This window comes from Lepidochelys kempii, chromosome 3, assembly GCF_965140265.1.
Source record: "Lepidochelys kempii isolate rLepKem1 chromosome 3, rLepKem1.hap2, whole genome shotgun sequence".
Classification (NCBI taxonomy): Eukaryota; Metazoa; Chordata; order Testudines; family Cheloniidae; genus Lepidochelys; species Lepidochelys kempii.
In genome coordinates this window covers 18,337,373-18,352,922 of record NC_133258.1, presented here as the reverse complement: position 1 = coordinate 18,352,922, position 15,550 = coordinate 18,337,373, and the positions used below count along the sequence as shown (strand labels likewise).

General features: G+C 41.3%; 1 protein-coding gene across 20 annotated transcripts in view; it reads left to right on the top strand.

Moving 5' to 3' along the window:
• Positions 1 to 15,550, top strand: part of KLHL29 (kelch like family member 29) — a 601,492-nt gene that overhangs the window by 347,058 nt on the left and 238,884 nt on the right. The window contains exon 2 of one of the 20 annotated variants that reach the window (XM_073335870.1): positions 8,881 to 9,065. The exons of the other annotated variants lie outside the window; for them this stretch is intronic. Within the exon in view, the coding sequence (XP_073191971.1) occupies positions 9,036 to 9,065 (30 nt within the window). The 5' untranslated portion in view covers positions 8,881 to 9,035. The remainder of the gene's footprint in view (positions 1 to 8,880; positions 9,066 to 15,550) is intronic. 20 annotated transcript variants of the gene reach the window in all.

Sequence of the window (15,550 nt, the reverse complement as noted above, 5' to 3'; positions counted from 1 at the left end):
AGTAATAATAATAATAACTTTCAGTTTTCAACCCAAAGAGTCCCAGGTCTTTTTTAAAACGTAACTGATATATAACTACATACAGGGATATGGCCCCGATCCTTGTTTGGTGGCTCTAAATACTACTTTAGTAGAAAATATAACCAGATATTTGGGATAGATTAGTATTTGTATTCTGATCTGTTAATTTCTATTAAATCTGACAAACATTTGGACAGTCTGTATGAATAAATACAAAGTGTCTGGTCATCATACTTTTGTGACAGTTTGGTGAGTCCTTGACATCTTAATGCTCTTGAAAGAACTGATGCAAAGTCTCTGTTTAATTTGTAGGGCTGAGTGAATTTATTTTGCTTAACTTTGAGCCCATTTGCACATTGTAGATATGAAAGTTCAGTTCTAACATGAATATAATTGGGTTTTCCTTCCACTTAAGAAAGAGTGTGATTAAGAGGGCATAGGGAGGAAAACAAACATGGAAAAATAAGGTAAAAAATTGAGTTGAGATTTATCAGGAAGGAAAACAAATACAGGGAGACTGAAAAAAGGAGCAGAGGATTAAAAATATACTTGCACATACTAATGGAACACTTTTGGAGGGGAAGGAGGTTCTTATCCCCAATACTGATGTGTCTCTGGCTAGAAAAACATAATGTTTTAAAATGTATTCACACTGTGGAGGGAAACAAAAACAATTAGCCTTAAATTCCAGGAGAAAAAAGACATTTGCAATCCTGAATTAGTGTTGCGAGCTCAATAGAGAAGTTTGCAAAACCTTAAACCCCACAAGGGTCACCTGTCCTTACTAATTAGCATCTGAAATGCACCAGAGACTGTGAGCTAGTAAGATACAACACAGAGGCATGCTCACACATGTGCCTACACCCCAAGGGCTTCTGATGACACCAAGTGAATTAATCTAGACTCGTTTGTCATCAGAATCTGGAGCAGTCCACGTGCAGCTGTTTCATTTGCAAACTGCTTTGGGGGGGAGGTGGGCATGCGTGCACACACACATGAATATTTGAAGGACTTCTCAAAATTTTAACTTTTTCACTGAACTTGGTGCTCAGAAAAATGCAAAACTGATAGCTCCAAGGCCTGAGATACTTTGTTTAACCCCTGAATAAGTACACCGTTGTTGTGGCACGGGAAGTTTTCCCCACACTGCCCCACCAATCACGGCTGCCAGTTAATACCCAACTGTGATGATTTCATTAAAATGTTTTATGGAATGTTCCTCAGCCCCTGGTAAGTATAACCTATGTGGGATTCTCTCAGTGAAAACAGGCAGGAGTTGTAGGGTTTATTTTGTTTGCCTTTTCTTTTTAATGCTCAGCATTGCACTATTCCCCTCTACTCCTAGATACATTCCCTTCCCCTGTTCTGAAGCCTTCCTTTGCCTGAAGAGGTTTGGACATGGAGCCCCTTAGCAACCCATCCAACACGGCTACCAGCTGTACCACGGGGGTTTTGTGAGGTGGCACTCCTCTGTCTCTGCAGGGCTCTTAGCCCTCAATGATCTGTGAAAAAAAGACCTAGGTCAGGGATTTACAATGAAAGCAAATTTTTATGTGATATTTGTACTTCGTTTAATTTCATAGTTATGAATCTTGTTGGCAGCTGCATTCTTGGCAGACTCAGGTCTCTCATAAACGCTTCTTGTTGGATGGTAGTTTCTTTGTGGGCTCTCAATTCATGCCCATTGCTGATGTCACAGCACTAGGTACAATTCTGTGTCAGGATATGAGATTGCTGTGCCTCTCCTACAGTTATCATCATACACTCATTTCTTTTACCGTGTACTCCCCCGTCTCTTGCCTTATGCAGAGGTTGTAAGCTCTTTGAGTCTTTTTGTTATGTGTTTTTACAAAGTTTAGCACAATGGATCCCTGATTCTCTGCACTCCCAAGGTGCTACCACAATATAAATTATAATAAATAATTTCAGCATTACCCATCAGTGTGATACCCAGCCTTTCCTTGTCATGTGTGAAGAACTGTTGTGAAACAAAAACAATTTCATTTAAAATGGCTGATATATTCTCTTACAGAGAGGGGGAAATTCTGACATTACAGATCCAACAAATTCCCAGAAGTACAGACATGTTTCTTATTTTATACAGTGACTTCTACTTAATCTGATCCTGGGTTAACTAAATTCAGTTTCATTTGATTGGATCCTCAGTAACCAAATCATTTGTATTGTCATTTCCCTGGCATTTTGATCATTTCAGCTGTTAATTTGATCAGAATTGATTGAATCAGTCATTGAAAATGAATCAAATAATTTATCACATGAAGAATTAGAAAAACAGACATGTACCCAGGCTCTCTTTTAATTCTCCCCCACCCCCACTTTTTTCCCCCTTTCTCCTACATCAGTACATGGGATGGGGGTTTCTTTGGCAGGAACTGGAGATAGACATTTTCATAGTACTCATGTTGCGGCCATACACATACATCCACTCCCTTTTGAAAGCTCAACCTTATGTATAAGTGCTATTTTGTCACCTCTTCGGTTTCATATGTATGTGAAGTTGCTATAGGGGAGATAGGGCGTAGTCCTGTTCCCGATGACCTCAGTGGGATTCTGATGAATTTTAGGGGTATTGGGAGAAGATGGTGTGGTGTTATCAGTATATAAATGAGACACAGCTCTGTGTTTCATTCTAACTAGATGGATGTTCTAATGTGTGCTTTCAAAGTGATTGCTGGTGGCTGGGATTGGGACTGGAAAATGTCAGCCTAGAATAGACAGTGGTGAAGTTGGTGGGTTGGGGCAGGGACCTTGACGATGCAAGAAGGATGGTTTCTGTCACTAGTTGTTGAGGGAGAAGGAGGTTATTCCATCCTTCATTCAGTAGGGTCACAATTTTCAGTGCTCTTTGGACTTTTTCTAATCCTAGTTGGCATTTGTGGCCAAGAGTGCCATTTTGATATTCAACTGGTGAGACATCCTTTCTTTCTAATCCCGGGATTATCAGAGGAAACCAAGCCATAGTGACATCTAGATCAGATTATTACACATGCTGTACCTGAGACTACATTTAGACCACTTAAAATGTACAGTAAGTGCAGTGTGCAGCTGCCTACCTCTTAGGTAGTATTATCCAAAAAGAGTATGTTACCTGAGTTCTCCAGGAACTCCACTGGCTTCCTATCCACTTCTAAGTGCAATTCAAAGTATTAATTTTGATCTATAAATCGCAATATTTAGGTTTAGATCTGGCTGCCTGAGACACCACCCATCTCCTAATCAGTCACCACAGTAGATCACTGAGGTCATTTTCTGAACTCACAGTAACTGTCCATCAATTTAAGCATTTGGGGATTGTTGGTGGGTTGTCCCCAATGGAGGGCCCTTTATCACTGAAATTTGATTCCATCATTGCTGACGGTCTCTGACATTTAGAGGTCACTGAAAGGCTCCTCTTTTCTCTCCCCCCCCCACCCATCCACGTTGTCTTTGAAGTAGTGGGTTGTGTGTGGCAGTGTTCTCTTGGTGTTGTGGAATGTCCTATTCATTGTTTTGGGCTTCTTGGAGAAAGAAATCACAACTGTTGTGTTTTTATTAAGTGTGATCAAATTTAATTTGAAGATAAATAATGAGGACATTCAATAGCACTTACCATTGTCCTAACTCTGCTCCCACTGCATTCAATGATAATTCTTCTCTCCTGGACTCCAATGGCCACTAACAAGTACTTTTGAAAATCTCACTTTACTGGAATTATATATAATGAATGTCGTTGAGTCCTGTGTCAAAGGAAATGAAAAGTAAAAAAAAAAAAAAAACACCTGAAAAAAGTTGTTACCTTTTAAAATTCTCCAATATACTCTGGCAACCAACGACAAACGTTTCATAAAATGATGAAATGATGTCGTGAACACAAATGTATTGAGGAATCATCCGGTTCATATCTCAAAAATAAGAGGAATGAATTTGAATGAAAAAGTGGAAGGCACCTTAATACAACTTCAGCAGGCCTATTGGCAGTACTAGTCACAGTAACACCATGACCTGTTTTAGTTACATTGTGTGTCTCTGGACAGCAAAGTATCAGAGAGACTAGGTAGGCGAGGTAATATATTTTATTGGACCAACTTCTGTTGACAAGCTTTTGAGCTTTCCCAGAGCTTTCAGGTTCTTCAGACCTGAAGAAGAGCTCTGTATAAGCATGAAAGTTTGCCTCTGGTCCAAAAAAGTTATTATCTCGCCTCCCTTGTTTCTCTAACATCTTGAGACCAACATGGCTACAACAACACTGCATGAAGCAAAATGTGTGTAATAGCAGCATGCTAGATTTATGTTTCTTGGTATGCAGAGCTTTTGCCATAAATCTCTTAGAAGAATGAAGCTTGAAGCAGCTCAAGCATTTGTACCAATAGGAGAAGTCAGTTCTACAGAAAGAACATTTAGGGGAATTTGGTAGCTTCCTACTAGTAGGTCGGAGATGTGGAAACAAACCACACTTACCAGCCTCTTCTTTTGATGTAAGGCTACAATCCAGTAAAATTAACATGGTAATTCTGTATTCTGGAAACCCTATTTACCAGTAGTGTCTTATAAGTCAATCTAAATAACCATCAAAAGGCCCAATCCTGCATTGAACTACTTTCATGATTAAAGCTACATGACTGACTGTAAACTGGATTGAGCTCTAAGACTTTATGCCTGCTTCGCAGATCCCTTTTGTGGAATGTTAACCTCTTTTCAGAAACCAACAGAGAAATTCAAGGGTAAGGATATGTCTACACTTATAATGCTACAGCTGGAATGTTGAACCTGCACCGCTGGAGTGCTTCGGTGTAGACACTACAGCGATGGGAAGGGTTTCCCCATCACTGTAGTTAATCCACCTGTCCAAGAGGCAGTAGCGAGGTTGATGGAAGAATTCTTCCATCATCCTTGCACTGTCTACACTGGAGGTTAGCTTAGCATAGCTGTGTCTCTCAGGAATGTGGCTTTTTCACACCCTGGAAAGATGTAACTATGTGGATGTAAGTTCCCAGTGTAGATCAGCCCTAAGAGTGGTGTTTTGAACAGGTCTGTTGGAATCCTAAGGCCTGGTCTACACTAAAAAGTGAGGCCAACCCAGCTACACAGCTCAGGGGTTTGAAAAATCCACGCTATGTTGACAGAAGAATTCTTTTGTCAACCTAGTTACCACCTCTGGGGGACGTGGATTGCCTATGCTCCCATCAGCATAGATAGTGTCTACACTGAAGCGCTACATCTGCAGCATTTCAAATGTAGACAAGCCTTCAAATGCATTTTCTTCAATCCAGCCAGAAGAGACATTTGTAATAAGAACTATCCAGATATATGATTTTGGATGAGAAAAAAAGTAGGAATATAATCTTAATATTTTTCTGTAAAAGATGATTATCTTTTTCTCTGTGTAGCCCAGATGTTTAGCGTGATTGATGCAGTTCCAGCAAACAAGCAGTATTTTGGGTTAACAAGTGTTATTGTGTATGCATGAAAAGGAATGGATTATTAAAGTGTATATTCTCTTTGACAAGTGCAGCTCTCTAATTCTGTTTTGCACCTCTTAATTTTAGTGGCCACATAACTCACCTTCAGAAGATGTTTTAATTGAACACTCATATTGAATTTGAGTACATTCTAATAAGTGGGGTTTCTTCCATGCCCTGTTAATGTATGATGTGATATTTGTTGGACATAATGTACATGTCCCAGAGTTAAGTGTTTTATCCTTCAGATGGATTTTTCTTAAAATGTAGACAGTAAATAAATTATTTTTTGGAAAGTCTTTGTTGTCCTACAAAAGAAAAGAGAATCAAAACTATAATATGAAAGGATTTTTGGTTGTTGATTTTTATTTACAATTGCTCAGTGAGTTCAGAATTCACTATCCTTTAATTATGCATAGAGTTAACAATTTATTAATGGAAGACTATCAAAGCTGGGATTTGTAATTCACTTTAGGCCATATTAATCCTTGGTTGAATAATTCTATTGAAGCTAATGGAGCTACATCAGGGATGAATTTGGCCCTATGAGTTTATATTGCTGCTTGCTGTAAAAAGTAAACATACAGTTTTCACACTGACTATTCTTTTGTTTGAGAGTTGACCAAATATACTAGATCCCACTTTTAGAAAAAGAATTCTCTGTTGTCCATTAAAGAAAGCTCTCCCGAGAACTGGATCAGCTTATGGAAACTCAGGTGAACGTGCATAAGTGCTAGTTAGGAAGTGAAATTTAGGAAGAGACAAAGTAGGCCCTTGACAATAGATATATCGATCAAGCCAGGTTAATAAATCAGCAATATCATGCAATACTATTCAACAAACCCAATCTTATGTTTTTTTAATGTTCCTGCTGTGTAGGCAAGGAACATGCATTTTCCTGCCAAAGAGAGTGCACTACAATTGAAATACTGAATTCAGAAAGGTTTGAATGTAAAGGATTTGCATCCAGACCAACAAAAGGGAACACTGTAAAAGCAATCTAATGCATTTATTGGAGTTTTAAGTGACATAGCTTTTCTTTTTAAAACACTCTTCTGTATTTCTCTAATGCTGTAATCCTTATAGATGGTGGCATAAAACAGAGTAAGGGGTTCAGGACAGCTGTTTAATTTTCAACATGGTCCCTTGTTGGGCCATTCCAGAGTTGCTTTGCTGACTCGCTCAGAAGTCAACTGGTATGTTAATTTCATGCATGTGAGAATGTGCTCAGATGAGCGAGCTCCATTCTTATTCATTAAAAAAAATATTTATGGTAAATTGAGGTTCCTCCCTCCGTTATAGCATGTGCAGAATCACAAAGAGCAAACTTACGCTGTGTACATGTTCTTCTGGGTGATGATTCACTAGCTTCTTATTATGAGAAATTTTTTGTATCTGTATTTCATTAATTTAGATGAAGTTGTGCACATCCATGGTAGCAGAGCAGGAACTGCTTGAGCTGAAGCAGAGCTTGTCTGCATGAGTTTAGGCCAGTGTTGCACTGAGGTTCTGAATGTGCTGAGAAAACTTAGTTTCACAAGCTGGGCTTTGGACCCATATGCCAGCACCATTCCTCCAGATTGGTGAATGTTAGTCGGCAAATATTTGATCCTCTGGTGATAGAGATTATCAAAACCTTCTTTAGGAAAGAGTGCCATGACCCTTGTTCAAGAAACTTTGGTGCTCACTTCTAGGTGACTCTAGAACTTTTTCTATCTTCCATTGCTGGTTAAGACAATGGACAAGACTGTGGTGAGACAACCCACAGTATTTAAACACCTTGGATCTCCTTGATCTATGTCAATATGGCTTCAGACCTATGTATGGCACTGAGATTTACTGAGACAGTGCTGCATCATAGTTGAATTGGCTTTAATGAGAAATGTAAGGTTGATGAGTTCTTCTCTCCACTCACGAACAAGTTCCCGAATGAGGTTTTATTGCAGGATAGCTCATTTTCTGCCTCTCCTGCACACTCATCATGTTTTAGATTTTTAATTCATTACACTAGATTTTTAATACATTTATTTCCCTTTTAAAATAGCACTATTTCCTCTCAGTGGACCAGCTCAAAGGCCTTCTTAAAACACAAGAATGGCCATACTGGGTCAGACCAATGGTCCGTCTAGCTCAGTATCCTGTCTTCTGACAGGGGCCAGTGCCAAATGCTTCAGAGGGACCAAACAGAGCAGAGCAAATAATCAAGTGATCCACCCCCTGTTGTCAAGTCCCAGCTTCTGCAAGTTATATTTTAGGGACACCCAGAGCATGGGTTTGTGTCCCTGACCATCTTGGCTAATAGCCATTGATGGACCTCTCCTCCATGAACTTATGTAATTCTTTTTTGAACCCAGTTATACTCTTGGTCTTCGCCACATGCAATGAGATCCACAGTTGACGGTGTGTTGTGTGAAGAAGTACTTCCTTATATTTGTTTTCAACCTACTGCCTGTTAATTGCAGTAGTTCTTATGTTATGTGAAGGGGTGAATAACACTTCTTTATTAGCTGTCTCCACACCATTTATGATTTTATAGACCTCTGTGATACCCCCCTTAATCGTCTCTTTTCTTAGCTGAACAGCCCCAGTCTTTTTCGTCTTTCTTGTGGAAGGCGTTCCATACCCCAAATAATTTTTGTTGCCCTTGTCTCTGTCCTTTTTCCAGTTTTAATTTATCTTTTTTGAGATGAGGCAACTGGAACGGCATACAGTATGCAAGGTGTAGGTGTACCATGGATTTATATAATGGTATTATATTATGTATCCCCTCCCTAATGGTTCCTGACATTCTGTTAGCTTTTTTGACTGCTGCTGCACACTGAGCAGATGTTTTCAGAGAACGGTCTACAATGACTCCAAGATCTCTTTCTTGGTGGTAACAGCTAATTTAGACCAATGTATAGTTGGGATTCTATTTTCCTGTCTGCATTACTTGCATTTATCAGCATTGAATTTCATCTGCCATTTTAGTTTAGATGGAGCCCATCCTTCCTGTAGAGGCTCCTCCTTTCCCAAAAGGTTCCCCAGTTACTAGGAAACTTAAATCCCTCTTCTGAACACCTCAGTTCTACCTGTCTTACTGGCCCTGCACATGGAACCGTAAGCATTTCAAAGAATGGTACCATGCAGGTCCTGGACTTTAATCTCTTACCTAGCAGCCTAAATTTGGCCTCAATGGTATCTCTCCTACCTTTCCCTATGTCACTGATACCTAGACATACCATAACCATCAGCTCCACCTCAGCACTTCACATAAGCCTGTCTAAATGTCTTGAGAGATCCCCAATCTTCGCACCCGACAGCCAATTTACCATGCTGTTCTCCCAGTCATCACAAACCCATCTATCTATATTTCTAATCTTATCCCCCCTTACTATTACCTGTCCCTTCCTAATAACAGGGATGCCCTGCCTGAAGAGGTATTCTCACCATGAGAGGATACTATGACATCATCTGGAAGGAGGGTCCCAACTATGGGATTATTTCCCTCTGCTCCAGCTTGATGTTCTCCTTCCCCAAGACTTTGATCCTCCTCAAAAGCAGTGAGGTTGTCAGATGGTGAATGGACCTCGCTACTATGACCTGGTAAGTCTTATCTATGTACCCCTCCACCTTCCTTAGCTCCTCCAGTTCAGCCACTCTAGTATCAAGAACCTGTACTTAGTCTCTGAGGGCCATGAGCTGCTTACACCGCATGTATACATATGCTACCTGCCTACAGGACAGGTAATTATACATGCTGCACTGGGTGCAATAAACTGGAAAGCCCCCATTCTGTTGCTGGACTTCTGCCGGACTTATATTTTTGTTTGTTTGTTCTTTGTATATGTTTTGTTTGGTTTGGGTGGGAGCAAGTTTAGAGAATGTTTATTATCTGGCTCTCATGCTCCCTCTCTGAACTCACTTTCAAAACTCCCGTTTGCTGCTCCTTTTTGCTAGCTCATTTCCCTGTTTGCTAGCTGTCTTTGGTAGAGAGGTATTGGTTTCATTCTAAAAGATTGTACATGCTTCCTTACCAGTTGCTCAGCCACTGACCTGGACTCAGAAACAGAGTCAGGATCTTATCCCGTGATCTATGACAATTTACACCAGTTGAGGATCTGCCTCTGAGTATGTTGGATTTTATGCTGCCACAAGGTATCACTGAGGCCAAAAGTTTAGGACGATTCAAAAAAGGATTAGACATTTTTTCCCCCAGGGCAGATTGGCAGAAGCCCTGGCGGTTTTTCGCCTTCCTCTGCAGCATGGGGCACAGGTCACTTACTGTAGGAGTCTCTGCACCTTGAAAGTCTTTAAACCATGATTTGAGGACTTCAGTAGCTCAGAGATAGGTTAGGGGTTTGTTACAGGAGTTGGTGGGTGAGATTCCTTGTCCTGCATTGTGCAGGAGGTCAGACTAGATGATCATAATGGTCCCTTCTGACCTTAAAGTCTATGATTTAAAGTCTATATGCATGCTGAAAATGCCTACTTTATACAATATTTAGGAATGAATACTACAATTTAGATTGTAAACTCTTTGGGATAGGACCCCATCCAGTAGTGTTCTTTGTACAGCATCAGCACAGCAGGGCTCAACTCCTGATTAGGGCTTCGAGTTGCTGCTGGTTACAGCTAGTAATAACTAACTGTTTTAAGGGGAATTTACTCATGACATTGTAGCTGTTTTGATCCCTGATTACCTCTATGGGAGGGGATGTTTGCCTCTGTGCATTTGTCTGTCTGTGCCTTTTTATTTTCAGTGAGGGGAGAAAATAAAGTAGGTTGCATATTGGATACATTATCTCGGTATTAAAGTGCCATTCCCAATCTCTTTTGGATAATTGGAACAGAGAATCGCCACTCTTCATCCATCACTTTAAATGAAGGCCATAGTAAAATGCTTTGGCTGCTGGGAACAACAAATAAGAACACTTTATCCATTTCAGTTCCCTTTTGCCCATGAAACTGTCTGAAGAGGTTTTAGCACTTTGAGCAGCAGCAGGAGGCATGTCAGCTGTTTTACAAGCCTCTTTGGGGGATTGCTAAAGCATACTGTAAGGACCTCCCAGGAAGTGTTTCATGTTCTTGGGGTTTTTTTTTAAAATTCAGCTGACATATTGTATAGCATGTTATTTGTATCATTTGATCTGGATTCTCACTGACCGTAAAGGTCTCATTGACCAAAAAACTAGGTGTCATTTCACTGTAGAGTTCTAAGCCATGTTACCTTAAGGTAACAAAGGCTACTCAAAGATAGGTTACACTGACAGCTACTAGTGACCTACTAAACCTTTGTAATCTGGGCTAAACAGGTGACTGTGGGGCAACTCTGCTCTCAGTTACCCTCATGAGAATCTGGAGTAATTCCATATCTTTCCATTCATCCTTTATATTTGTAATGGAATTAATTTTCTTATAAATTGAGAGGGATTGTTTCTAAGTGTTTTTTGTTATTTATAGCCAGATAAAAGGGCTTCTGTCTTTATTTCCATGGAGTACGAACCAGTCTAATCCTAGGTTTCAGAGTAACAGCCGTGTTAGTCTGTATTCGCAAAAAGAAAAGGAGTACTTGTGGCACCTTAGAGATTAACCAATTTATTTGAGCATGAGCTTTCGTGAGCTACAGCTCACTTCATCGGATGCGTACTGTGGAAACTGCAGAAGACATTATATACACAGAGACCATGAAACAATACCTCCTCCCACCCCACTGTCCTGCTGGTAATAGCTTATCTAAAGTGATCATCAAGGTGGGCCATTTCCAGCACAAATCCAGGTTTTCTCACCCTCCGCCGCCCCCCCCACCCCCACACACACAAACTCACTCTCCTGCTGGTAATAGCCCATCCAAAGTGACCACTCTCCTCACAATGTGTATGAAAATCAAGGTGGGCCATTTCCAGCACAAATCTAGGTTTTCTCATCCCCCACCCACCCCCACACACACAAACTCACTCTCCTGCTGGTAATAGCTCATCCAAAGCGACCACTCTCTCTACAGTGTGCATGATAATCAAGGTGGGCCATTTCCAGCACAAATACAGGTTTTCTCACCCCCCCACCCCCATATACACACAAACTCACTCTCCTGCTGGCAATAGCTCATCCAAACTGACCACTCTCCTTACAATGTGCATGATAATCAAGGTGGGCCATTTCCAGCATAAATCCAAGTTTAACCAGAACATCGGGGGGGAGGGGTAGAAAAAAACAAGTTTTGTATTCTCTGTATGTCTTCGAAGAATATAATCACTACATTTTACTCTTTTGAAAGCTGCCTGTTTTAAAGGACTGGGGCATAGGCAGTCTGGTCTAGCAGTCACAGCTGGGCTGGTGCCCACAAGTCAACGATGGACACGAGGCAGTAGTCACTGAGTAGGGGTCCGAGTAATCGCTAGGGCCAGGATCAATAAGCAAGTCAGGGTCAGAGTCAGGCATGGGTTGGAGATCAGAAGTAGTACCAAGCTGAAATGAGGAGACAAGAGTCAGGCTGGGGTTGGAGACCAGAGATCAGAAAATGAAGTGAAGTCTGGAGTCGCAGCAGGCCAGGAGTCTGTGGGGTTGTCCAGACAACTTCATGAGGCATCCAATAGGGTTAAATAGTATGCGTGGGCCAATCAGAGGGCCGCAGAGTACTGTCACTATGGACGTTTTGGGCAATACATTCTGTAGCACCTAATCTCCACTGTGCTCCTTGGATGTGGCTCTGCATGACTTCATGATGGTGATGTGGGAACATCAGCTGTCCCAGGCTCAACAGGACCAGGTTCTAGTACCATGGAGCCGGACACCAGCCAAATTTAAATGGGTGGTGGGTGAAGTGTGAGTGGGAAGATAATCTGTCTCCTGCAAGGTTTATAAGGTAACACACCAAATCAGGATTTGTTTGAGTTTTTAATGATAATCCAAGGAAACTGAGGAAACTGCTTTAGCAGAGGAAGGCTTTCCATCAATTTAGAGGTGAAAGTTGCTTTTATCATTTCATCAATCCCTTGAACCATCCATTTTTTAATTAGGCCTAAGAATTTACTTATCCTGACAGTGAAACCCATGCTGCCATTTTTTTACTTTGAGGGTTACATTATTTTTCATACATTATCTTTCAAACAGATCCTGGTTTCATTTCTGAGATGCAGCTGATGCTGAAAGGCTCCAGCTTACATGTGGCCTATCTGGGAAAAATCAAACTTCCTTTTTGTTACTCTTGATTAAAAGGAAAGCCCTTTATAAAAAAAGAAAGGAGTATAAAAGAGAAAAATGCAAGGAACCAAACGAAGCCCCATAGAGTGATGGAATTCTTCAGCCAGTTGTTAGTAGGTCAGTAGTTGCTATAGCCACAAACTAGCCAGACTATTGTGCAAAGCAATATCAAGTTACCAACATTAAAGTATTGAAATTTACAACACTCATAGTAAGGAAATGAGATATAGAGTAGTTAAGTGACTTGGTTAAGACCATGCAGAAAATCTGTAATAAAGCTAGGAGTAGAACACAGGTCTCCTGACTTCCAGTCGTGCGCCTTAAACACAGATCAGCCTTCCTTCCCATTGTCTGACTCTGTTGCATTCACTCAACTTGCAAGGTGTAAGATGCAGTTATATATGGTAGCTCATGGGTACTAGCTTATTTAATGAGTTTAACTCTAAGCTAAACAAGATTGCTTATTGACACTTCTGCTTCAGTGTGCTTGTGCACAGCACCGCTCACATCATCAGCCATGGTGCATACTGCCCTCCAGGGGCAAAGGAAATGGGGAGAGAATTGCTTGGTTGCATGAAACTATGAGTATAGGGCAATGGCACTGAATACTGGCACCATTTTCCCCAGGCAGCGGTGATTGGGGGCATCAAAGGCACAGAGAGCACACCTGCTGCTGGCATCCCAAAGCCACCCAGGCCTGTATGCTGCTAGCCTGTTTATTGCAATGGTGCCTGCCAAAGTTATTGCAGACTGGTGTGGGAAAGTGTTCTACCATGGAGGAAGATATAAGGCTGCCACCCCCAGAAACCTTTGGGAAAGAATTGCAGAGTAGCACCATGAAAGTTTCATCGAGATCTCTCAGGAAGATTTAAGGGACATCCCTGTGTACATAAACAAACTGCTCTGCCTGGCCCTCCTGCCTAACTCTAAAGGGGAATGAAAAGCAGATAACAATGCTACCTCTCTTTGTCGTACCACTACCTCTTCTAGTATGAATAAATTAATGAAATGTCAATAGCTGTGTCCTGCTAAGTTGGGGGCGCCATCACTACATCATTGTAATGGGAAATGTATTTACATACTTACCTGAAGTTCCTCCCCTGCATTGGGCTTTCCCATGCTCGAATGCTGGGACTGATTGGACTGTGGTGGAGTCTCAAACAGGTCCTGGCTCGCAGCATGGCTGGATCTTCTGGTCACCTGTCTCCCATCCTCTTCTTCCTCCTCCTTATCCCTTCCCAGGGGTCTGTGTCTTGGGCTCCTTGGAAGTATCCATGGTGGTCTGCAGGCTCCTGGTGGTGTCTCCTCCAAATATGGCATTCAGTTCTTTATAAAAGCAGCAGGTCTTCAGCTCAGCATCAGATTGATTGTTGGCCTCCCTGGCCTTCTGGTATGGCTGCTGCAGTTCTTCACTTTCACACAGCACAGCTGCTGATCCCTGTCGTATCCCTTCTCCTGCATTCCTCATCCAATCTGCTCATAGATGTCCACATTTCTATGGGTGCTGGTACCTGTGCCTGCACAGCCTATTCTCCCCTAAGGCCCGGGAGAGCCAATATCTCCTTTCTGCTCCAGGCAGGAGTGTGGCTGGAGTATGTAGCCAGCATGGTCAGCTGGGCAGTCGCACACAACAGTGTAGAGCTGCTAGGTGTGCTCGCCAAGGTGAGCAATCAGGAAAAGGTATTTTAAAAATTCACAGGGTTTTTAGGGAGGGGGGCCTTATGGTCTCCGTGACCTCTGGGCAGTGGAGTTCATAATTGTGACAAAAGCGGTCAGTGTTCAGCATTGTAGGACAGCTGCTGGAAGACTGTTAGGGTCAACATAGGTAACGAACGCAGTGTCTACACGTGCACTGCATCAACCTCAGTACATTGACCATGGCTCAACACTATTTGGGGAGGTGGGGTTATTGTGCTGCCGTAATGGGGCACTTACATCAGTGGGAGACAAATTTAAGCATAGACTCACGCACAAATAGGTTGATGCAAGGCAGCTTACGTTGGCCTAACTGTAGTGTAGACTAGTCCTAAGCACCTTTACTTATACCACCATACATAAAGCTAGTTTCATTTGATGTTTAGCTGTATATCAAACTGATAAAAGCAGCAAGAAGTTCCAAACTAAAGCTAACAGACTCTCCAGAACTCACCTTTCTGCATTGAAACTGTAAAATCAGTCACCGTTCAGAGTGTTCACAATGTAGCAGGTTTCAGGTGCAGTGTAACCCTCAGCTTACAATTTATATACCTTTTAAAATAAAACTTCAACCAAAACAAAACAAAAAAGTGAAAAAACTCCTACTTAGATTGTGTGCGATTTACCTGTAATTAAAAACACAGAGTGAATGATACATATAAATGGACACAGAAAATATACTGAGTATTGATTGAGTATTCTCTGTGGTCTATTGTGTGTTTCAGCCATTTCTGAAATGCATGCTATTGATGAGGTGGGCAGTAATAGACCTTCTAGAGACGTTCTTGTCTTTTCATATAAATAGGCATTTGGCAGTGTTTGCATACCTGATAGAATTTTGTTTAATGCATTTCACCTTTTTCATGTGTTCCTTGTTTAATTCCAACAAGCATCTGACATGAAAGCTAAAGATAAAAGTGTGACATAGTACAATTAGCTTCTGTGAAGTCTGCATAACACTAATGGAACACATCTCTTCCCTATGCACAACGAGCATAATGCAAGCCATTTTTTAGTCATTTGTGTTATACATGAGAAGCCTGAAATGAGTACTTTTGTGCCCCCCCACACACATAACCAAAGTCCCTGTGTCTGATAATATTGGAAATAATTAATCTTTCCAAATATGCAAAACAGTAATTTCTGCAATCAAGTCAGAGACATGTAACACTTGTAATGTAAACCTTTGTACA